The 26,944-nt window shown below is 29.5% G+C and overlaps 1 protein-coding gene across 1 annotated transcript in view; it reads right to left on the minus strand.

The window, feature by feature from the left end:
- Nucleotides 1–26,944, minus strand: part of AGBE (1,4-alpha-glucan-branching enzyme) — a 50,052-nt gene that overhangs the window by 5,724 nt on the left and 17,384 nt on the right. The window contains exons 5-11 of the mRNA XM_067281769.1: nt 16,955–17,099; nt 11,870–11,960; nt 10,533–10,742; nt 4,969–5,212; nt 4,368–4,466; nt 1,139–1,249; nt 874–1,045 (exon numbers count right to left, since the gene is read on the minus strand). Of these exons, the coding sequence (XP_067137870.1) occupies nt 874–1,045; nt 1,139–1,249; nt 4,368–4,466; nt 4,969–5,212; nt 10,533–10,742; nt 11,870–11,960; nt 16,955–17,099 (1,072 nt within the window). The remainder of the gene's footprint in view (nt 1–873; nt 1,046–1,138; nt 1,250–4,367; nt 4,467–4,968; nt 5,213–10,532; nt 10,743–11,869; nt 11,961–16,954; nt 17,100–26,944) is intronic.

Raw genomic sequence — 26,944 nt, forward strand, 5'->3', positions numbered from 1 at the left:
TATATACAAATAATATTTAAATTTCAATGTAAATTTTTGCATATGCAAAAATGGGACACATCCTTAAATGAATTTTTTTAAAACATAGAAATTTTCAATTTCTATACTATTCTATTCTATTTCTATTCTATTTTAAAATCTGTGGCAAGCTGGATAGAATCTCTAGGTGGGTCACATCTGGATGTGGCCCGCAGGCCTAGTTTGCCCACATTATATAATTATATATATATATATATATATGTATATATATTATATAATATATAATGATTTCAGTTTATATAAAAAAAGCTTTTATCATTCTCAAACTATTTTCATATCAAAAATAATTTCACATTTAACACTGAATAAATATTTGCAAAAAATTTATTTTAAAATACAAATTTCAGGAGTTAAATAAAAATATATATCCTGCAAATTCAACTTTAGTCTTTGTAAATCTTCAGATCTGACCATAAATATACAGGATATTGTGTTGCTTATTTTATAAAAACAATAACTGTCTTAACATATCACTTTAAATTTAGACTTAGAGAAAAACTTATTAGTATTTTAAACAAGATAAAGTAATATAAATGAAAATTATACTTAAATACAGTATATAAAATATAGTTTCAAAAATTACTTTATCTGGAAAATTGGTAATATATATTTCTCCAACAAAACTAGTTTTATTATATTTGTTTAACATACCAAAAGGATGATGTCTTTCAGCAATACATTTTTCTTATTTATTTTTAGTGTAACTTTTATAAGATTTATTTTATGCAAAAAAATTACATAAAAATAAACAAGACAAAATACTGCATAAAAACTTATTGGCTAAATAAAACTAACTTAGAAAAAAATTGTTGTTTTCAAAGATATTTTACTCACCAATAAAATTTAGCCATCCTTCTCCTCCCAAACCATGGGTAATAAGTCTAATCATTTTGTGTAGAGCAATCCCTCTATCAACAATTGGAGACAATGGTTTCATCACTGTCATTTCTGTGTACATTTCTTTATCCATCAGCCAAAATGCTATTGTTTTATCACCAACTAATGCCTAAAACATTTTGTAAGCAAAAAAATTTTGTAAAATTTTAAAAATAAGTTTTTAATTGTAAAATTTTTAAATAATTTATTAACTATGCATTACCTGATCATGAGACTCAGCATATGCTATTGTTTTCTCCATCCATCTACGATTTGATAATGTAAAAACAATGTCACCAATATTCCAGTCATCATCTCTCTTTTCTTTCAATAACTATGCATGATTTTAATTAAAATTATCAATGGAAATGTAATAAATAGCAAAAAAATTTTAGATTAAAATCAATATTCTTAAACTTTGTCTACCTTAAAGCAGGTTATGTCTTAACAAAATACAAAGAATAAATTGAAACCAACTTTGATATTTGATAAAAATGATTTGACAACAGATTTAAAACATGCCTATTAAACCAATGGATATTTTCTTTTTAATTGCTGTTTAAAAATTTATAATTATATTATGTATTTTCATAATATATATATATATACAGTAGAGCATCGATTATCTGACCCCCAATCAACCGTCACATCGGTTAACCGACCGCGTTCTAGTCGGCAAATTCAATTGTCCACTAGTGATGTGGGGCTACAATATTTGGCTATGTCTCGACTACTTTAATATTATTTTTGTTAAATTTTTGCGTGTTTTAGCTGGCAACACTGGCTCGACCATGAAAGGGAGGCCAGTATTTAAATGAGGTTTAATTTTCTACTTTGTCTTTATTTTTGTATTTATTTTGGGCAAAGTAAAGAAATAATTTTTAACGATACAATAGCGACAATTATTATTTTAAAAAAATTTTGTTAGGCTTAACATCAATGAAAATTCAATGCAAAGTAGGTTAATAGCAATATACTAATTACATGGGTGCAGAGGTTGTTTCTTTAATATTTTGAACATTGCAAGTTCCAGAAATATAAGTTGATTTATATTACTTTGATTCAACCAACTCAAACTCTCCAAATACTAATATATATCCCATGTAATTAGTATAATTAGATTATACTAATAATGTATTTTTTCATACTTTTCAGTTATCTGACCAACCCCAGTCCCCAATACAGTCGGATAATTGATGCTCTACTGTATGTATATGTATATATATTTGTAATATTTGATACAAATAAAAAGCTAATTTAAATAAGAGCTAAGTCTAATCATCAGAACCAAAATCAAAATTAATTTAAAATCTAAATGTTTAAAATAAATTTTGAAACAATTTTTTACTTTTTGCAATATTCTTCATAGTTTCAACCTGACATTCTGAAAATTCAGATATAACTATAAATAAAATCTCTCTTGTTACCTCAGTCTATTTATATGATTTTCATCCAAACTATTCATTCTAATATTTAGTTACTTATCATTTATTTTGAATTTAGGAGTCAAATTATGTTAAACCTCAACTTCTATCTCAGTACTCAATATCCTGGTTAGTACTTCAATTGAATAATAAACAAAATTGCATCCCAATGATTTAGGATTTAATTATGATTGTACTATATTTTTGTAACCATATAGTAATAGAAACACTACCTAGGAAACATTTCATTTCTATAAGCATGTTCAATACACAAATTAACATTACATGAAAGACCACTGTCAAACTGATACAGCAAGCTAGACTTCACTTCTGATGGTCAGTATATAACTGTGGAATTGTAAGTGATTGATGATTAAGGGTTTTTCTGCTAGATTCTATTCAGGTTAACTGTGAAATTTTGAATAATTGTAATTTTGTAAGTTGTACTAATAGTCAATTTTATTGTTATAAATATCAAATTGAAATTTGTACATTAAATAACATTTGAGTTTTATACTAATTATTGGTTTATGTATTTTAAAACACTGCAAAAGCTTATTTCATCATTACATTCATTACATTTTATTTTTCGAATGTGAATATTGTCACATTATGTATAGAACATTTCTTTTTAAAAAGTTGTTCAAGTAATCACATTCAATTTACGAAATGTATAACAACCTAACAAAGGTTTCTGAAAGTGATCAAAAACTTTTTTCCAATGACCATACATGCTGGAGCTAGTACAAAAAAGTGTCTGTGAATATAATATTTTGTTTTGTAGCCATAAAATCCAATAATGGCAATGAATAGTTTATTAAAGTTTTTGATATTTTTACAAACACTGGTGCAGAGGTTGTTTCTTTAATATTTTGGACATTGCAAGTTCCAGAAATATAAGTTGATTTATATGACTTTGATTCAACCAACTCAAACTCTCCAAATTGAAATATATGAAACAACTTGAAGCCTTATCTGCCAGAACAATGAAGTGCATAAACTTTAATGATCAAGACAACATTTATGGAATCTCATACATGGATTTTTGTGCACTAAAAATGGTATTAAAAACTATGTTAAAACACTGTATGGTTCAATACATGCTTTTTTTATGTATGTTTTTTCTACTACCTTATTTTTATTTTACATTTTACATTTTTACCTATGTAATGTGTATTTCATATGTTTCATTATATCGTTTAAGAAAACTAGGTGAAGTAAATAACTTAAACAGTTGGAACATATTTGGTTACCCTTTGTTATATTTTAAAATATCTTACTCAGCTCCTTAAATAATAAATCATCCAACACCTGATGCTGAGAAAACGTTTACTAAAGAAACAATGTTTTCGACCTAATATGATAGGCCATTTTCAGATGCAAGTATTCTCGAACGTATTTTAACTAAATATTTAAACATCAGAATGTTCAAACACTTTTACAATTTAAATTTAAAACCAAATACTGGATAAATTAACAAATAAAAAATGAAATAAAACACATACTAAATGAACTAATACAATAATGATGAAAATAAAGTAATAAAATCAAAATAACATATGTAAAATAAAATAAATACACAAAAATGCCACTAAGTATAAGGGCAGGTGTGGGCTAAGAATTTTTGTTTTAGTATTTCTTTTATATAGAACTTCTATGCAGAAGCTAGTCCATCCGCATCCCTGTTGTTAATACAAAGGATATTTTAAAATTGCTACAACAGTCTATTTTGAATTTGTATAGTATGTCCCATGTAAATTCACTTCATACTTCAACCGTCATCAGGTTAGACTATTCATAATCTTTGAATAAGGTCAAAAAACATTAGCAATTAAAAATAGTTATGCTGGAATTTAAGGTTTTTGTTTTGTCAGCTTTTTAACTTTAACTAACTTTAACTTAAACTTTAAACAACAAGTCAACATGAATAATTATTATATTAAAATAATAATTATTCACCATTTCTCACAATAATCAAATCAAAAATAAAAATAATAAGAGGGGAATAAAAAGGAAAGAGAAAAATACCTGAATCCATTTATCTGGAATAGCCATAGCAAGTCTATAATCAAATCCTGTCCCTCCTTCATCAACAGGTCTACATAAAGCTGGCATTCCTGATACATCCTTTAAAAACATCAATACAATACATTTTATTATTATATATTGGATTATTGGCATTCAGTATAATATAAAGTAACAAATTATAGAAAAATATTGTAAAATATAAAGCAGTTTGGTAAATGTAATGAAAGTTAATTTTTTGACTTTAATTTTTTTTCTTATAATTGAAATACTTTATTTAGAACAATAATAATGAGAAATACGATATATGCACTACATCTTTTTTTCATATAACTACATTCAAAATTAAGATATCTCTTTAGTTCCATCATTTCAATATTTCAATTGATAATGGTTAATTTTCATTAACAATTATTCTTTAGTGTTATTGTCAAATAATTTGACAAGATATTCATATAAACTTATTTGACTATGTATTCAAATTATTTCTATGAGAAATCTAAATATTTATCTATTAACTTACAAGCTCTGTGAATTTATTATTCTTTCTAAATATGGGTTATTTCAAAATAAAAACTTTTATGATTGCTAAAACATTTCTTACCTCAGCAATAGTAACCATATTTGGTGATAGTTGATGTAATAGATGATTTGCAAGCATAAGATAAACTAAACTCTCTGTATCAGTATTTAAACCAAAATATTCATTATAATCACCACTAAATGCATGGCCCAGCCCATGGGAATGATACAACATTGAAGTTACACCATCAAATCGAAATCCATCAAAATGATATTCTTTATACCACCAAGATAAATTAGAAATTAAAAATCTCAATACTTCCCATCTGAAAGTAATTGTAATTAAAATGATTAAAATTATAATATGTCAAAAACTGGTACATATTATTGGCATTAATAGTAGTAGTAATAATTTGTGATCTAAAATGGATGTAAATTTAGTAAATTTATACACACACTTAAATGATCGTAAAATTAAATCACTTAATTTTGATAAATTCTATAATTTCATACATATAGTCTATGATAGCACAATCTGCACTGCCTCATATCCTACAGAAAATCAGTAGAATGAAAACAGGGTTCCCTTTTTACTCAACTTTTAAATTTCCCAACTTTTCCAGATTTTCCCTGCCTTTTGCAACATGCCTGTACTTGTTTGCTATTAATATACACTACTAACACCATGTTTTTAGTTCTGCAAGTTAGAATAACTTTTAAAATTGCATCTTTGTAATCTGAACAATGTTCTATTCTGTTTTTATAAGATAAACTTATAAAAAAACTGAAAATGTATTCTCTATTCTTAAGTTAAAAAAAATCATTCATATTTTCTCTTGAATGCACTTTAAATATTGTTAGAAAAAAATATTTTATTTTAAAACATTTATTTAATAAGAAAATATGATTATCTTCATTCCTTACAAATTAGTTCTGTTGTATTGTAATAAAGATAAATTATATTTCACATCAACCAATGCAAAGTAAAATAGGGATGATGATAATATTTAATTATTATTATAAAAAGAATTTTTGAGAATTGATAGGAAATATTTGTGTGAAACCATGAATTTTAGAGAGGGAATTTTTTAAATGAAAGGAAACTTTCCTTTTTTTTTACATTGTTCAAAATTGTTGTAAACACCCCCCTTAGAAAAACTCCTCACGAAGTATCTGAGCAGAGGTCTCCTCCAACTATCAACAGTCAGGTGGAAAAGTTGACACTTAGTTGTCAAGAATTGCAAGTCATTGTCAACAACAGACTGCTTTCCCACACTAATGCTATAAAAGCACAAGCTACTGAAAGCTCAGGGCACGTCCACACAAGGAAGTTATTTCTGTACTTGTGCCAGTCGATCTCCATGCAAAGGTCTTGGATCCCGTCGGAGAAGACATTCAACAGCTGCAGACTCTTCCATACCGTCGGCATCCGCCATACTTCAGGCGTATATACCGTCCATTCTCGCATAGAGGTGTTGTTTGTTAGCACTCTGTGAACTCTCTCTCCCCAGAAACGGGATTAGATGTAGCTAAAAGCTTCCCCCAGTATAATTTGCATTTAACTTGCATTTAACCACATTTAATCGAGTAGCTTTGTAAACAATCTTGTATGTTAACCTTAGCTAACCAATAAATGTTTTATTTGTTGACCTGTCTATCTCTTTTTCCAGAAAGACGCCTGTCCACATACAGACGACCTCCTCACTCACTTTTTGCCCTCCTAAGTCATCCAACAGACGCAGAGATCGAGTTTTACCAGCCTGTGCAGATTAAGTGGTCAGAAGGAATTAACCCCTGGCCCCCTACTTATCTCACACTCAGTTAGTCAATATTTTTGTGCTGTTTTTTGTTAATATATGATAATAGACGCTATGAAAAGCAACAAAATAGTTCAAATTTTGAAAGCTCATAACTGTTTAAAAAAAATTAGAACATCAATTTTGAAAGTGTAAAGGTTAGGTGTCTTGTATGTTCAATGTCAATTGAAAGATGAACACATAAAATGAGCATTTTTGGTATATTATGCTTTTTTATTTTAAAAAATAAAAAAAATCTGTAAAAAGATATGAGCTATGTGCAATGAGAATGCCTTGAAAGAATGTGAGTGCCAGTGAGAATTCATTGCGGAGATTTTTTTGTCCAAGACATACCAAACTCAAGCCAGCCACAAGAGATTGATACCAACAATGCAAAGGAGCTAATTGACATCAATCCATACTACACAATAGAGGAGACTGCAGGCATTCTTTAAATATTGAAATCAAGTGTGGAAAACTATTTCCATCAACTTGGCTACATTAGCAGACTCAGTGTTTGGGTTCTGCACGAATTGACTGAAGGAAATCCCTTAGAATGCATTATCATCAGCAATTCACTAACAAAATATGAAGAGAGAGATCCATTTCTGTAGCAGATGTTAATGGGCAATGAAAAATGGATCACATACAACAATGTTGAGCACAATCAATCATGGTGACTGTGTGGCAAGCCTCCAAAAAAACAACTTCAAAGGCAGGACTTTACATAAACAAGATCATGCTTTCAATTTGATAGGATTAAAAGGGTGTTGTGTTCTATGAGCTGCTTCCAAAAAACAGAACAACAATCAATTTGGATGTGTACTTTGGCCAACTGGACAAATTAAATGCAGCTATCCACAAGAAATGTTCAGAATTGATAAACTGAAAGGGTGTTGTCTTCCATTATGACAATGCCAGACCTCAAATTATCTTTCCAAACATGGCAAAAATTATTGGAGCTGGACTGGAAGGTCTTGCCACATCCTCAATATTCAACCAGATAGTACTATCAGTTTCAGTCTCCAGAATTCTTTAAATAGACAATGCTTTATTTCCAAGGAAGGCATCAAACAGTACTTGAAACAGTTTTGTCATGAAAGACAGGAAGTTCTTTGTGCAAGGAATTATGGAGCTGCCAAAAGGATGGCTATAGACTGTAGATCAACATGGCCTCTACATTATTGAATAAAGTTATTGCTTTTTTGAAAAAAAATTGCCTTTCATTTATACATTAAAAAACTGCACAGGTTTCCTGACCAACCTAATTATTTATGTAAAAAAAGCATATTAAGTGATAATATCTACATTAAGCTGATTTAAACTTTCTCATTTTGAATAATTATATAATATTAACTGATCGCCTATTCATACAACTGGTTAGCTAACTTATCCTGCCTTACACTGGTTGATTCACTATTTGTATTAAATATTTCAGTGTTTCTCTCTTCATTTGCAAAACAGTGTCAACTGATACAGAATTACTCTCTTATTTGTAATTTTTTTCAATGCACAGATTATGAAGTATGGAACATGTTATTATGTACAATAGGAAATATTCCATTCTAAATACATGCATTTTTAACTATTAAAATCTTCAAAAAGCATTCTATAATACACTGTTCAATGAGTACACATAAAACAGTCTCTGATTGAATAATTTTTGTCTGCATGTTAAATGTCCATTATCTCTGTATGGCATTATTAATATATCAATAAAAGATAGGCTGATTCACCTAGAAAATGAGCTTCTATGGAATGAGGTCTGGTGTTGCTTTTATATATTGAAATATCGTTGAGTTTTACCAAACACAAACATGTGATGAATCAGATCACTCAATAAAAATATCTATAAATCTGAATTCAGAATCATAAATACCTTGGAAGATGACTGAATGAACTTGTTTCCTGTTAAAATAAGACACTTGATCATCTTTTGGAGCAGTTATCAGGATATGAGTCCCATCAACACAATGAAGTACTCCAGAAAAACTTCTCTGCCATATAAAGAGGAAAATTTCCTAATTGTTTTTTGTGTTTTGGTATGATGTGACCACTGAATAACTGTAGACTGAAATTTACAAAGTGAGTTGCAAAATTTAATGACCACTCTGTAGGCCTAAGAAACACCAACACCAAATCTATCTGTAACTTCTTGAAAAAATTCTTGGTTACTTAAAATTCAAAGAGAAAAGAAGGACTGTTGTTTCCCTGCTTTTGCTTAATAAGGATGGGCAACCTCAATGACAAATCTGTGGTTCATATGGAAATATTTCTACTAAATTCTGTAGAAAAAATAAATGCATTCTGTTCTTATACTCAGTATATCATGTTAACCTTCATTATGAAAAAATATAGTACAAAAATTATAAAAAATTTAATACTTTGAAAATGTCTTATTTACTTGAAAAGTTGAAGGGGAGAGAGTCAAAAATGAGATATAAAATCATCATTCAAATACTGCAAAACAACATTATCAACATAACTACAATTTTGGCTTTTTTAATTCATGTATTTTATTTTCTTTTAGACTTCATCATAGTAACGGTAGCAGCTATTGAAAATATTTCATTAATAACACCATTTTTATTACTCGTGTGTGTTAACCCAGAATTATTTTGACAAAATATGTCTGCAAATGCCAATATAGTGCTTTTTGCTTCCATCATCTTGTTACGTTGTCAGATATTCCAGTAAAAGCTTTTTGACTATTCACCAATGCATAAGTTGTGACTGAGACTAGTAATACAGTGACATTCAATTAACCCAGCATCATTGGGATTGACACAATGTCAGGTTATCAAACATGCTGTCTTATTGGACAGTGGAAGTTTTTCCAGTTTTTTCAATCCCTTGGACACAATTTTACATATCTTTGCATGTAGAACTGTAAAATTCGCCTTTTATGATTGTTTAACACACCATTTCAATTTTTACAGGCTATTCCTACCTTTGATTGGCTTGAAATAAAAAAACACTATTCTTTCTTTGCTCTTTGTACACTTGTTGTACAAATACTGACAATAATTAATACTGAATTACTGACAAATATAAATACTGTACTATAATTATCAAAGTATATGAACAGCAATGCACTGTAGCTGTTTCCATGATAATTATTGATTCCAAGTGCAAATATTTCTGCTTCTCACATCAAACCTATGCACTAATGTCTTTGGGAAAGTCTTTAGAAAAATCATGCATAAAGTAACTGGTTTTACCTAGCACAGCATCATGTCATCTTGGAATTTGTCATCTCTAACTGGAAAACCCACATCTCTTTCCAAAAACTGCACATTTTGAATGCTTTTACCTGAAAATCTTATCTCCTGATCTACCCTGTCCACCAATAACCATGAACTTGACATTCTGGCTTATTGAGTTTGCCTGCATACCAGATGCCAGGTTAATTGAATGTCACTATACTAGAATGTACCAAATGTGTTCTTTGTACAAATAAATGATTTACAGTTTGAAAAAGTTTTGCATTATAATGAAATTATTATTGGAAAGTAAATTTAGTTATGAATAGTCATCAATAGATTATTTTAGTAAATGAAGTATTCTTGTTTAACATTCCTTTCAGTGTTACACAATATTAATAGGAAATACATAAAATAAAAATAATTATACCTTTGTTTTCAAATCAGTTCTGCAATTATATGAATAAAATTATGTGATAATTGCTCTTTATTCATTAATTGCATTACAGTTTTAAATAAAAATTTCTGCATAATCATCATCATCATAATGAAAACAAGATAACTAATATCAATATTATAATCCTGTATTTTATAAATATATTTATTTTTATAATTATATTAATATAGTTTAAAAGAAGGAAACATACTGCGTGTAGTCAAAGAGTCGGCTGTCCCAAAGAGTATGTTCACCACGTGGACCATCATGAAAGAAACAACCTTTTGTGCCATCGAATTCATTGAGTCCATCATATACATTTTTACTTGCATGACTATGAACGACATCAAGTAATACAAATATGCCATGGGAATGTGCTACATCAATTAAATGTTTGAGTTCATCAGGAGTTCCATAGCGACTAAAATTTTAGAAAATAATAGAAATATATAGATACTTTATTATTATTGTCTAAAGTTAACTTTGTAGCTTTGCAAAATATATTAAAAATTATTTAATTCCACCAATATGAAGACATGTCATTACTGGATTTAATAGAAACATATAACTACACTCATATCTAAAATTAAGCAGGCATAACTGAACAAATATAAATGTATATTTTAAAATCCATTATTATTAAACTTTTTTTACTAAACATAAACAAATTAATTTTTTAGATGGAATTAATAAATTATTTGATATCACAGTACATAATGATTGCTTAAAAACTGTTTTATTACCTAATATACTAACATTTTCAATCTATGTCATAGGCCATCTTCATGCATGGAATCCAGAATATATTCTGGATTCCATGCATGAAGATTTTATCAAATATTTTTAGTTGTTTATTTAATATATTCCACTTTGGTTTATATAAACTATTAGAAAATGGAACTTTAGAAGAACAGAATTTTCAAGTGTTACACATTTAAACTTATATTTTACAATAAAGCATTAATGTATTAGTTGAATAAACAATTTCTCAACAAGCATTAAGTGGTGTAGTACTGTGGTTATGTCTTTATGCTGAGTGCAATTTACTATTACATTATTTGATATCGCTACTATCATTAAATTTGTTTTATTTATAAAGTAAATTTTAATTTTGTTTCACTTAAATTTTTCCAAATAATTATTATTTATTTCCTGGACAATGAATTTTCTAGAGTATTATTAATTTTGTTGGTTTTTTCCAAAGTGATATTTTTTGATATACTGAACAACATAAAACATTATGATTAGGAATTTTACATAAGAACTTTAAATTGAACAAATGATTTAAATTGTTATTTAAATATATATATATAATAAATTTAACAATATATTGAAGAAATTGTAAAGAATTTTTAAAAAAAGACAATATTTTAATCTTATTCATTTAGCAACATTGAATCAAATTTTAGATTATGCCATTATTTTAAATATTTTGTTCATTTGAGAGTTTTTTAGGTATATACATATGTATAAACTATGTATAAAACTGATTATTGAAAATGATATAAAATAAATTTTAAAAACTTGTTCAATTTAACTGAAAATTACCTAGAAGCAGCAAAGAAGTTTGTAACCTGGTAACCAAATGATCCATAGTAAGCATGTTCCATGATAGCCATTAGTTGAATAGCATTATAACCTAATCAATTAATATAAAATTTTTGTAATTAAAAATTCTTTCATTTTACATATAAAAATATTTGAATAAAAAAATAATAATACATATTTTAAAATATCTGATACAAATTTCTCTCAAAAACTTTAAATAATTTATTTTTCTTGTCAGTTTTATAAATGCCTTGTTTTTTACATTTATAAAACTGATTTTGTAATTAGTAAAAATAATTTGAATGTACCATAATTAATTTCAAAATTCTATCACAGGAAAATGTTCCATCAGATAAAAGACAAACATAACCTCATAACAAAATCAATTTTATAATAATAGTTTTTAAAACTTTTAAAAAAAATTTAATCATCATCAGAATCTATAAATTAAATCAAAATATTTACAACTTTATTAGAAACTAATATGGACATTGGTTGCATTAATATATTAATATTCAAGCATAAAAACACAAACAGAAATTTAGTTCTCATTAGGTTTAATTTTAAACATTTTAAAAATATTTCATCATTTTGTCAAATATTTTTAGTTGTTTATTTAATATATTCCACTTTGATTTATATAACTGTTTATGACAAGAATAATTTAGGAGAAATGTCAAGAAAACAAACCATGTTGTAAGGTAATCCAATATCTTTAAGTATAACAAAACCTTAAATTTATTGCTATTACAAAAATCTGAAGTCTGCTAGATTTTTAACTGAAGAGGTACACTTGTACATAAAACAAAGTATGGACAAGAATCTATTCTTTGGCTTATAAAAATACAAAATAAATTGGTAAGTCAAAATAATTCAGTTAGCTCAATCAAATTGTTTCATTATATTAGTCGTAGAAAAAACTACAGTTACACTGAAATTATGCAAAAGCAAGCCGCCCTACAAGTATTTTTACAAAAGTAAAAAAAAAATGTTAAAAGACATATTTCTCAACTTCTTGATCTAGGCTACAATTTTAGAGTTTACATCAAATAAAATATGATTAAAAAATATTTCTTCAGAAAATTAAAGTTATCTATATAATAATTAAGTACACCAATCCTAGTAAATAATTTAATGCAAATTTAACAATTATTTTGAATCTTAAACAAGATTTGCTTCAGGTCAACAATGTCATAAATTGGAATGCACAGAACAAATTTTTAGAGTAAAATATAAAATTGAATAAAAATAAAGATTATGTTGCCTATCTACACTGCATTACCTAACATGTACAGTACAAAATTAAAACAATATCTCTATATAATAGAAAGTTTATTTAAAACTTTACATACTAGCCAGGTTTATTTCCTAAACTATGAATTCTCTATTATTAATTTTGCATATTTTTTTCAAAGATTCCAATACAATATAAAATATCATAATTAGGAATTTTATATAAGCATTATAAATTTGTAATTTAAATATATATGCAACAAATTTAACTGAACTAATTAATGCATCTTTAACAGTGGGATTTTTAGAAAAACAGTAATGTTTTCAACTCGTCATCCTCAGGCATCAAAAGTCAAAAGTGAAGTTTTAGTGTTGGAAGTAAGGATGACTCCAATAAAGTAAACAAACAGGAGAGATGGACTATGATGGTAGCAGTTGATGTGAAAGAGTGAGGAGATATTGCCAGGCAGGGAGAAGAGAGTCCTTGTCCCTGCTGTTTATACATGTATTGGTAATGGAGTTGTTATAAATTTCATAACTCTTTACTATGGGCACCCATACATTGGAGAACTTGGGACACAAGCCCTCTTTTCTCTGTATCCCTTTTCCTAATCCCCAAGGTGGCTCCAAATTCCACTATCAACAAACAACAGAAAATTCATGACTTCAAGCCTATTCTACAAATATAAAAGAAACTAATGAATGATATTTGTCCATAGTCCCATGCAACTTTGTTGTATGTTGACCAAAACTTGGCCTTAAAAACAAGGAATGTTCCTTCTTTTCAAGGTCAAGTTAATCTGACTTCAACTAGTGCCAACTTGTGGGAGTGCTGATCTGACACTGAATCATACACTCAAACCTGTTTTTTGTGCGGTCTTTTTTCTTGCGATTTTTATTTGTGCGATTTGTTTTGTGCGGTATATGAAAGTTTCAATCAAATTGGAACATAATTGACTTCTGTAAAATTTTTAAAACTATTGGATGTTTTCTATGACATCAGCAGGTTTTTTCTCATTTTTTATTCAGTAAAATTTTTTCTCATATTTTTTTCGGTCCCCTGGTATTTTAATAGCATAAAAATCAGAAATATTGTGTTATATTTGAACAGATGCCTAAGTTAGCTCCTCTCCAGCTCTAGTTGCTGGTGTGAAATTTCACACCTTGTTAAATGAAAGAATAACACTTCCTGCAGCTATATTTATCAAATAAAATCATTTTTTAACCATTATTTTTAACTTTTTAGTAAAAAATGTTAGATTCATATTTAAGTGGAATTAATTAATTAATATAAAAAATAAAATTCTTAGAGGATTTTTTCCCCCATAAGGGATTGCAGAAAAAGGCCCAAGGAGTTAAAAAAGCAATTCCTAGTTATTTTGTATGGTTTTGAGTTATTTTCTACGTGAGACTTTTTTATGCAGTCCCTATTCACCATATTAAAAAAAATACTTTTTAATTGTGTTGCGAAAACTATTTTTTATAGCTACTCGTGAAGTTTTGTGCGATTTTTTTTATGCGTTTTCTTTTATGTGGTCCCTATCCACTGCACAAAAACAGGTTTGAGTGTAGTTTGAAGCTTCTTGCAGTGTATGATGCCCTTTTTTATATTTTGCACCCCCTTTCATTATAGTCTGTGGGCACCACTGCTTTAGACAAAGCTAATGTGGGAGGAGTGAGAGATGTTCAGATGAGTTTGGCACCTGCCAATCTCCTCTGTGCCAAAAAGTTGTGCATAGGAAGACAAAACTGTAAGCTTATCTCCTCTTTTAATGTCCCTTTGTGTTCAATAAGCCTCTGATTGAGGGATCTTGAGATATAACTGACATATGCTTTGTTGATGTCAATCTCCTCATTTATGGATGGGATGATGCTCCATTTGTCATCCTATGGGGTCTTTATTATTCCATAGGAAGCCGTATAAAGTTGGTTTGAATTAATATGCAACCCTGGTTTACAACTATGAATTTACTATTACAGTGAGTGATTTTCAACAGATTATGTTCATTAACCAGACTGTTTGCTATCCGAATTGTTTGTTAACTAAATTATCAATTTACCATAGGTTTTTATGAAAATTTGATTAATTCCTTCTGGAAACTCCAAAAAATAAAAAATACATACTTTCTTACTATGTTTATTTATATGTAATATTAAAAGTACTGTACATATATACACAGTCTTGCATTTTTATTAGTCATGTTTTTCCATTTGTGGGGTTAAAGAATCTGTAACATAGATTGCTTCACTCTCTTCTTTGGGATTTTTCAGAAGTAATTAATAGCATTGTAATTGTAGAGATCCCCAATCCTATTAACCTCAACCTGGTTTGGATGCCTTTCTAAGACCAATGTTCTGACATCCTCCCACCTCAAAAGATCTTTAATAGTAGATATCGGCATTAATCTTCTTTTCAGAAGAAAACATGTATTGCCAATTTCTTGGTGTTCATTCAAGAGTTCTTGGCATTCTTCTGTCGTCAGATTCATTTCAGGTTCCATTATGAGCTTTTCAATGTTATTTATTTCTCAGATGTGATTTTTGTTACTCTTTTAGCTGTTTAAGTCTTCTTGATTATACTGTATCTTTCTGCAGCTTACTGTAGACCTGTTCAAGCCATACTGCCCAGCAACATCAGACATCATCTGCTCACTCTCTACCTTTACTATTATACTCTCATCTTTCGAAAATAAAAACCAATGCAAAACTTAATGAGTGTCCACCCAACAGTCTCGCAAATACTATAAAAAAAATTGTTTGTCAGAAAAATAAAAGGCTGGAATTACAAGGCAGAGTTTCAAAGTTCAGAGGAATACTATCTGATCAGTATATACTGAGTTGAGTGTTGATGTCAACATATCCCATGATCTGAAAAGTTTTGAAATGTTGCCTGAAGACAAGGGAAGAGCAATCGGTATTCATTACTTTAAGTCTCTTCTCCCTGTGTTTGTTCTGTGAGGTGTTCATTATTCAAACATGTGTTCGTTGTCCGAACATAAAAATCTTTTGTGAAAGTATTTTTTATCTGAACTGTTCGTTAACTGTACTACACCCTCTGTACTTTTAGCTATAGAGTTGAAAATAGGTTGAAGGGTTTTGGAATACATAAACATGGGAGGAGGAGGAAGTAAGCTTGCAATCAGATATATTTTGATCAGTGAGTACAAATTTCTTGATGAGGAAAATAATTTTACACTTCTGGAAGCTTTTTTTAATGCTGGAGAATAGATCCTGTTAAGCTCTGTATTCTGATCTGACTTTGAAGCAGCAAGTGTAGATGTGTATTTGATTAATGTGCAGAAAACTACAATTTTATAGATAAAGGGCTTATTTTGGCACTGCATTGCTATGTCAATGTATGAAAAAGAAACTAAAAACTGGAAAATAATTCAAAATATCATGCAAACAACCTTGTCACTCTCCAGCAAAATTATTTAATGATTGGACAAGTGTTTTTGAGCTGCTTTACAGATACAACTTTAGGCCTACCTATATATTAATATATATTGTGTTCTATTTCTGGAACACATTTAATTTATGTAATATTACATAAATTTCAATATTCTAATGTGTAATTAAAATTTATGTAAAATTATATAAATTAAATATAATATTATGTTAGAATATTCTAATGTAATATTACACATTATCTAAGAAAGATTATTATAGAACAAGTTATATTAATTTTTGTTTGGCTGAAAAATTTTTCTAAATGATTATAGAATATAGAAGTTTTCAGAAAATAAAACAAATTATATATAAAAAGAATCTTATTATATCACATTCATAGTTGTTGGATCATAAAACTGAAATTTATATTTTTCACATCATTAGAGTAAGTTATATTAATACCTTGTTTAGCTATTCGAGGTATAACATTTATCCTGAAATTATCGTAACTTGCTATTTTTTGTTCCTCTGAAGCTATTCCTACGTGGCATTCATATATTCTCAAACCACTGGGTCTTTCTGGTCTTGCATGTTTAAAATAATACTTCTAAAAATATCAATTAAATATCAATATATTAAAACTAAATGTAAATTTTGTTTTTTAATCAAACATAAATATACTCTGTAAATTATTTCATATATTTTCCTCATTTTCACAAAATTTTGTACATTTAACATTTTCTATGATTATTATAGGAGCAAGGCTTCTTAAACTTTTTCCATTCACAACTCCTTTTATCCAAGAATATTTTACGAGATTCCATGTACATACATATATATACATAATATTTTATTTGTAAATTTTTATGTTAACTGATAAAAAAAAATCAAAGAAATTTAATTCCAAACAATTCTTTGTTATACTAATAATTTTACTACTGATTACCATTTATTAAGATAAAAATAAATTTGCATACTAATGAGACAGATGTACTTGATTATTTTTGCAGAGAATTAAATCTTGGCTGAATATTTGATACTGCAGGATGTAAGACACATTAGATGTTTTTTAGAGTTCATCAATATTTTCATTTTATAATCATCAATGATGAAAATTAAAACATATGTAACAAATATATCAAGAAGCATAATGAATAGATTGTATAATAACGAGAATTTAAATACTGTCCTGCCTCCTTCAATCCACAATGCTGAAATCTTAAGTATGAATTTTGCATCAGAAATCGGAAAAATTCTACAAAGCTTGGCACCAATCAAAACAACTGAGTGATTTCAGTTCATTACCTCAGGAAATAAATATTTATGGAGCCTTGTGTAAAATAACATCAGGGAAATGCTCAAAAATATTCTGTTTTGCCTAAAGCCAACATTGAAACAAAATGAAAGGAACTTCATTATTCCTAGAATTTTTGTGTCAAAATAAAGGATGCATGGATTTTTCAGATAAATCAAAAGATTGTTTGTGTGTATTGAAAAGTTATTTTAATAAAAACTTTTAACAAATAGAAACAAATATATTAAAAATTAATTGTATTTAAAAAGTTAAGCAAAATAAATATGAGACAATTGTATATATTCTAATCCTACTTTGTATAGTTTCTTCTGAATTATTTTTTTCTAATTAATCTTTTATAAATAATAAATTTTTTTCAAATCTTCAGATTCTCAAGAATTTAAAAAAGTGAGTCTTGATTCAATAAAAATTTTTTTACTGATTCAGGAATACCCAATTCTTCAGAATCCAAAAATTTTGGGAAAAACAATTCCTAGTCACAATATACAATCCAAGAATGTACAGGTATAAATTTTACAGTTACATACTGAGAAATGACAGCAATAAAATTTTGTTAAAATTTTTATTTTTTGGTAATTAAACTATTATGTTTCTGTAAAAGCACAAAACTTTGCTGGCATTATCTCATACAATGGCATGTACAATGCAAAGTTTGACAAGTAAATGGTAATAGAATAAAGTCTAAATAGGAGTGATTTTAGCAGCAGTAGATCACAGTAAGAAAAGATATAAAAACACTTCATTTCTCTGCTATGTATCCATAACATTATTTTTTATTTTAATTAAATACAGTTTTTTAATTACAAGGATAATTCAAAAAGTTCTCGATCTGACACAGATGGTGCTGGTAGTATCAAATGATAAGGTTATTTATTTCTCAAATATAATCCATTAGATGGCATTCTGTGAAATTTCAAATACTGTATGTGCATTAATAGTTTGTTTGTTGTGGCTAAGCAAAGCTAACAAATTTTGGTATTTTCTGAAAAATAGATAAAATCAATCATCATGCTACAATAAAATACTTCATTTTAAAAGGTTTACACTATGGATATAAAAAAGGAGTTGGATTCCACTTTGAAAGACTCTTCAGTATTATTTTCTATAGTGAAGAAATGAACTGCTGAATTTAAAGGTGGTGGTTTTCTATTTTTAATGGTGAACACTTAGGATACCCAAAAACTGCAATGACCAAGAAAATCATCACAAAATCTACAATGCTGTATTAAATTAACCACAAGTGGAAGTGTGTAAGCTTGCTGATATTGCAAAGATCTTAATAGATTGTGTTCACATCATCTTACACAAACATTTGCATATGAAAAAGCTCTCAGCTCAGATAGGTGCTGCATTTGTTAACAGTCAACCAGAAATGTATTTGAATGAACATTTCTGACATGCTTGGACATGTTTAAATGCAGCACCCATCAATTCAACAGAGTTTCTGCAATGTTTCATCACTGTTGATAAAACATAAATCCACCACTTTACACCAGAGATGAAGTAACAGTCCAATGTATGGAAGAGGGTGAAAGTACTCTGAAAACAAAAAGTGCTTCATCACCAGAAAAGGTAATGGCCACTGTTTTTAGGGTGCTCAGAGTATGGAACTCAGACTATCCTAGAAAAAGGCAAAACCATCTATTAAGAGTATTAATCAGCATTGTTTGAGCATTTGAAAGATGCTATGAAGGGCAAATGTCTGCATTTAGTAAAGAAAAAAGTTCTTTTTCACCATGACAATGCACCTTCATTTGCAGTCATAAAGCTTCATGAATGGCACTTTGAATTGCTGCCACATGCACTATACCATGAGATTTGGTCCCTAGTGACTTTCCTCTTCCCAAATGGCTTGCTGGACAAAAGTTCACTTTAAATATGGCAGTCATAGCTCAGACAAATGATTATTTTGCAGAATTAGAAAAATCATATTACACTGAAAGTTAGAACAATGATGATTTAACTTCTGTAAGTGTATCAAGTAAAAAGTGGCTATGTTAAAGAGTAAATTAAAAAAAAAGAAAAAATTGGTTAAAACTCTTGTTTTTTTCTCAGGCCAAAATCTTTTTCAAATTACCCTCATATTTTTGCTAAATAGTGTTGGAGAATCTGATAGAGATACATTTTATGGTAAAGTGACATTCTCTGTGACCACAAAAGTCTGTTACATGAAACCATATGGAGTCACAACCCATAATTTAAGAAGCCCTATTATAGAGTAATTTCATTATGATAAGATTATATTAATATTTATAATTACAATTTACAATACAATGTTCAACTTTAATAATTATTTTATTATTGCATTATAATAATTAATTATACAGTGGAACCCCACTTAACAAGCATAATTCATTCCAGAACCTTACTCGCATTGTGAAACACTTGTTAAGCGAAACAATTTTTCCCATAGAAATTAATGTAAAATATGATAATGCATTCCATGCCGAAGAAATACTCAAATACCATATTTACTTGCATGTAAGATGAGGTTTTTATTCATTTTTCACTGCTTCAAAAACCTAGGTCATCCTATACACACGAGCAAAGAATCCTTTGCATTTTTGCAATAGTTTTTGTGAACCATGTATAGTTCATGCTGCCATTATAGCAGTGTGCTATCGAGGTCAAGGCGAATGTCGCTTTTAAAGAGATGATCTGAAAATAGCTAGTCACTTAGCAATGATTATAAATGCAGTTATAGTAGAGCATTGATTATCCAAATACTAATCAACCAAAACATTGGTTAACTGAAAGCGTTCCAGTCAGCAAATTCAAATTTCTGCTAGTGATATGGCATTGCAGCACTCTCCCCCTCCCTGCCAATCTAAACGGTAGACCTACTTTAATGTACTATATTACGTAAGGTATGTATTTGTAAGACGTGATACAAATTATATACAGTACAGTTTTGTGTTTAATATAGATATATTTTCGTAAATGATCAGTTATCTGAACAACTCCAGTCCCGAATTGTTTCAGATAATCAATGCTCTACTTTATTTCATATTTGTTAAATTAGTATCTTTAATGAATATCTGTACATTCTAAATCATTAAAAATAACCTTTTTCCTGTCACGTGCATTATAATCTTTTGATTTTGCTACATAGGTATCAGGTGCATGGAAAAGCAATCTTCGAAAGTTGATAGCAGTCATTCAGGAAATACAGTAGAGTCTCGTACAACGCGCAAATAAAGCAAGCAACAACCCTCAAATTTTGTCAATCAGAGGTATATGTTTCTTTTTCAACTTATAGGCCAAGGTTTAAACTTTCATAAATCGTGTGATAATGCAGGTTTCGATAACATGATTTCCTATAATACATAACAAATCCCCCACATTGTATGGGACTCTACTGTACTGCATTTTAAATTCACTGGACTGATGCTTTGTGGAGTAAGAGTGAAAAAGAGGCAAATTGTAACGAAGCTTTGGAGGGCGAGTCTGAGTGGACAAAAGGTGATAGCATCAAGAAAACATGATTGTTTGCTGTACTACATGAAGCATTTGATGATAATTTATTTGTGATTAAATGAAATAAAATTAGAATTCTATTAATAAATCTAATTTTCTCTATTTTGATTTTTAAAGTCATACCTCATGCGAGATCATCTTATACACGAATAAATACGGTATTTTACATATAACATTTATTCAAAGAAAATTATACAATATACATTGTTAAAGAGCATAAATCATCATCATCTTTTCTTTTAGAATGGAACGAACCAACCTGGAATGCGATTTTGATTTGCAGAAAAAAAAAAAAAAAAAATCACAGATAATAGCATTATGGAACATGTGCACAATCTGCAACTTCCCCTCTCCTTGTCACTCGTTATGCAAAACATTGCTCGTTAAGCAAGTCATTTTTTAAAAATTTGATTTGCTCATTATGCAAAACACTCATTGTGCGAGGTTCCACTGTATATACTAAATAGCCAAATTAATTAAATACATTAAATTTCTAAAAGATACACATACAAAATACACTAAACTCCCTATTATCCATGTGCATCATCAAAATATTAGAAATTACTATAAAAGGACAAAGTATCATAAGCAACTTTCAGGTTTTCTTTCATCCCTAACTGTCAATTCTAAGGGATGGAAGTGAGGTGAGTCATTAGTCCTAGAATATTATTTTGCAGTAGACCAGTAGGCAAAGTTGTGGGAGTGTGAGACCTTGACTCATTAGTGTGATGTTTATGGTAATAACTTTTTCACAAATGTCTCTCTCTCTTCATATGCCATATCAGGTCACCCTGATGTCGGCAAACACCTAGCACAGGTTAGTATGGATTAGTTTGTGTCAAGTGATGTCTTGGGGGAAGTTAGTTCCCTGTTGCCTTCTCTGAATATGCATGTTATGAGGGGAGAAATGCCTTCCAGGAGGTCTTAAGGGTAACTGGCCCCTATTCAGGCATTACAGATGTGGAGAAAACCCAGAAAACTCCACATGGCCAGCCCACAAACCCTCGACTGAACTCCCACAGCCGATCGCAGAGACCTTTAAGAGACCGTGACAATTTACAAATTGGGTAGACCGCGGTTCAGAAAAATGTCATTGCAGAGACAGCATTTCTCGCTTGCCACAATGTAGACAGCGATTAGAAACAAGTTATTTGACCTACTTTCTAGACTCACTCGACAGCAGGTTTAGAGGGCTTTTTAACTCAAGTGGTACTTTTGTTGGTGGAAAAGTTTAGATAAAAATGGATATCGTTCCTTTGATAAATGTTGTAAACGGTACAAATCAACAAAATTATTCATTAATTAATTGCTTGGAGCAAAAATAACAAAATTAAATACAGTCAAACCTGTTTTTATGCGCTCTTTTTATGTGCGATTTTTATTTGTGCGATTTTTTTAATGCGAATTTTTAATTTGTGCGGTATAGTTGGCGACTAGTCTCGTGCGATTCGTCATGTCTCACGTTGACTTATTATAGCTAAATAAACTTATTATAGCATAAATGCACTTATTATAGTAATATTATTGCATGAATATGCGAAAAATGAAATAATTTACTTTTTAAGTCAACAAAACACCACCTGGACAAAAATATGTAAAACAGACGATAGACCAGACGATGCAGTCAAGTGCTGACATCTGTTGTCAATAAATTCTATTTCGTACGGTTTTGAGTTATTTTCTATGTGAGACTTTTTTTATGCGGTCCCTGTTGACCGCATAAAAAAATTATTTTTTTAATTGTGTTGCGAAAACTATTATTTACAGCCATTCGTGAAGTTTCGTGAGATTTTTTTTAATGCGTTTTTTTTAATGCGGTCCCTATCCCCCGCATAAAAACAGGTTTGACTGTACTTTAAATTTGTTTTAAATGTTCCAATTTCAATATTCAAATGGGTGAAGACTTAAAATTACAATTAACTTAAATCAGATGCATTTATTAACAATTCAAGTATTGTGTCAGTTATAAAACGTTAATGCATTTTGGGTCATTGTAGTTAATCCCCTAGTCAGAATGTTCAGTTAAACAAGACAATTTTAATAATCACTGAAATCTTTTTATAGAAATAAAAAGAAATGTAATAATAATAATAATAATAATAATAATAATAATAAAATATTTAAAATTATTCATTTTGACAGTTAGGAAGGGAGACAGTAATACGATGTCGAAATAATTCCTTAAAAATCTATTCCAAAGACGAATTTCGAATTTGGTATAAATTTTCTAAATATGGATCTGTTTGTATTTTAAACCATACTGGCGACGAAATTAAATATCAAAATGGAAAAGAGTCGTCATTAACTGCCGAACAATGGTTGTTGACAGCCTTAAGATTTTATTTCCGGAAGCTTTCGGAATATAGCTGGCGACCTTTTCTGACGTCACAAACGAATAACCTGATTGACTGAATGACTCCTAAAACAGGGGAGTAATGTCCAAGAAAGTAAGAGCCAATGTTTTTTTCAAGATCTTGTAGAGGGCATTCAGAAATAGATGCTCGTCATCGTTGCAATGCATTTTAAACCGCGGTTCAGCCAGCCAATGTCTATAGGCCATTCTGTTGTTAAATGTTGTTTAACGTAAACTCTGTCTCTGCAATCAGCTGCCAGTGTTCAGCAACGGAACCACTCAGCCACTGGTGGGCTTTCACAAATGTATATACACTAAAAAACAGTCTAAAACAACGATGGATGTTAAACTGAATTTACAAACGAAACTTAAGAAATTTATTGATAGAACTAGCTGACCCGGCCACGCGTTGCTGTGGCTCAAAATGTATCTATTATAAATGTATAACACTTCCCCTGTGGGGGGAATTTCAAAAAATCCCTTCTTAGTGTACATTCTCTTGACGTATCCAATTAAAATGCAATCAAAAACGCATCTAAAATAGTATAATAAAAGCAGAGTTCTTCACAGTAAGCCTTAATCCTGTCACTTTTCCTGATGGGGAATATCGAAAAATCCCTTTTTAGTGTATATTCTGTTGACGTAACCTATTAAAACACAATTAAAAACGCAAAAAACCGCATGTAAAATAGTATAATAGAAGCAGAGTTCTTCACGGTAAGCCTTAATCCTGTCCATCTCCCCCCACTGGGGGGAATTTCGACATGTATATATTATATAAAAACACGTGCGTTTTCGAATGCAACGTTGTGTCAAAATTTCAAAGGAATCGGTAGGAACAAACGAACGTTATATTTTATTTATATAGATAGATAGAAAATGATCTGCTTCAGTCCATTCTCACAGAAAAGCAGAATGCCTGACAGAAAAGCAAACTTAGGTCGTCGGAAGTTAGCGCCATCTGTTGGACATAAAAGCCTTAATCCATATATAAATATATTTTTGAAAGGGGGGAAATGGTGTAGGGGTATGAAAAATAGATAGTAGCCGATTCTCAGACCTACTGAATATGCATATGAAATTTGGTGAAAATCGGTAAAGCCGTTTCGGAGGAGTACGGTAACAAAAATTGTGACACGACAATTTTATATATAAGATATATATATATATTTTTTTATATATATATATATAAATTATAACGTTCCCCTAAATGCATTTTGCCTTCTCATTGGCCTCATCAGTAGGGCTTTCCTAAGTACAAAACCACACAAAGGATGCACAACCATCAAGTTCAGTTTCCATCTCCTACTCAGGGGAACATTAAGTAATTAAAAACCTTTTTCTCTCTATATACTTGTTTGGTTTTTTTGACCTTTTTGAGAGAATTCTACTTCATTTCTTATAAATGTTTTAGAGTTGTCTTAATTTTTAGTCTTCTTAAAAGTCAGAAAAGGAAGAAAATTCTCAAAATTTTCATGCACTTTTTTAAAGTACAATATGCAAGATTTGGAAAGTTCTGACTCCATTGTTTTTTTTTTTTAAATTTCTCTTTACAATGTTTATTTTGTTTGTGAAAAATAAAGAAATAATTAAAAAAATTTTGTTAGTCTTAACATTAACAAAAATTCAACGCAAAGCGACACGCAACAGAGAAATTTCAATATGGGATAGATTAATTAAACAAAAGAAATTAACTCCTCCTGAATTTAAATTGACCCCCTACCTCCGGGATGTTTTTCTACACATACTTGTTCTTCAGGGGTCCTTTGAAATTTTTAAGTGCAAAAAGGGGGGGGGTCGCAGACCAAAAGTTTGAGAAACACTGATCTAGGCAATCAAAAGTCAGATTTCCCCCCATAGGGCCAATGTTAGGAAAACTGACCTTTATCCATTTTGTGGAAAATTGCACACATCAACTTTTTATTTTATTCTAGTCCTAGTAGGGGATCACTATAGGCTATCAATTGAGCCAATTTCAAATCCAGTCCCAATCACAATGTCTTGTGTCTTCTTGTCCTTTGCCCATGAATTTTAGAATATTGAAATTTTCAAAATTATTTCATGCTTTTCATCAGGTTTATTTTAATGAAAACTGATAGGACAAGGAAGAAAAAAATTGTACTAACTTTCCTATCAACCAGGTGTTGTCATTATTGCTTTCAGACTTTAGCCCTTAACACTGTCACTATGTTTTCTTTTTATAGATTAAATAAACTTTACTAAATATGAAACATTTTGGGAAATGTGTGAAAAAACTTTACTAATGAAGATCAAACATTTTGGGAATGTGTTATTAAACTTTTTAACAAGGTATTACTAACCTATAAATGATTACTTCATTCATAAAAATGACAATCAAAATACAGCAGTATCTTGGTACTTGAACACAAATTCTGGAAAAAGTCACTCAGTACTCGACTGAACAAATAAAACCCACTAGAACAAATTTTTGATGAACAACATATTTTTATTTCATCATCCATAAAAAATTTTTATGATAAAAATAAAAAATATGAAAATGTTGCTGATACTTCTGATCAAGAAGAATAAAAGAGCTGAGATGATGACACTTTGTAAAAAGAAAAATTCTTAGTAACCAAAAAAATGATATACTTTTGCTAACTTCTGGAATGTAACCCTATGTTTTGCATTGCACAGATTCTCATAACATGCACTTTTTCAGAATGCAACTACAATGGTACCTTGACTTACGAGTTTAATTTGTTTTGTGATGGAACTCAACTCAAATTACTCGTATGTCAAATCAATTTTCCCTATTGAAATGAATTGAAATGCCATTAATCCATTCCGGACCACAAAACACCACAATTTTGTTACATGTTTTTAAATAAGAAAAATGTATTTATAAATAACAAATATTGTATAAAAACACAATAGAATGTACTGCAATAAACTGGCTTTGCAGCTGTTGCATTGTTCACTGCATAGATGCATAGAAAGAAAAGATGGAAAATTCGAGAAATGAGAGACAGTGGTTCCATATACAACATGAAAGTGATCTAATGCCTATGTCACTCAGTCACATGTTTTTCTATAAGCTAGCCTGTCAGATACTGGAAGAGTAATGAAAATGACAGAATCATGGCAGTTTTCCATCTTTTTCTTAATCTATAGTCTGCTGTGGTGTTTGCTGCACCAACTAGCAGTGGGGTATCTGAAGCTGGCTCAAAATCCAAATTTTAGTTCTCAATTCAAAGCAAAAAAAATCAGCCAAGATAAAAAAAAATCAGCAGCTTGTATCTCAAGAAACTCTTAAGTTGGGACACTCATAAGTGAAGGTACCACT

The sequence above is a fragment of the Centruroides vittatus genome, unplaced genomic scaffold (genome assembly GCF_030686945.1).
Source record: "Centruroides vittatus isolate TY-2023 unplaced genomic scaffold, ASM3068694v2 contig_926, whole genome shotgun sequence".
Taxonomy (NCBI): Eukaryota; Metazoa; Arthropoda; class Arachnida; order Scorpiones; family Buthidae; genus Centruroides; species Centruroides vittatus.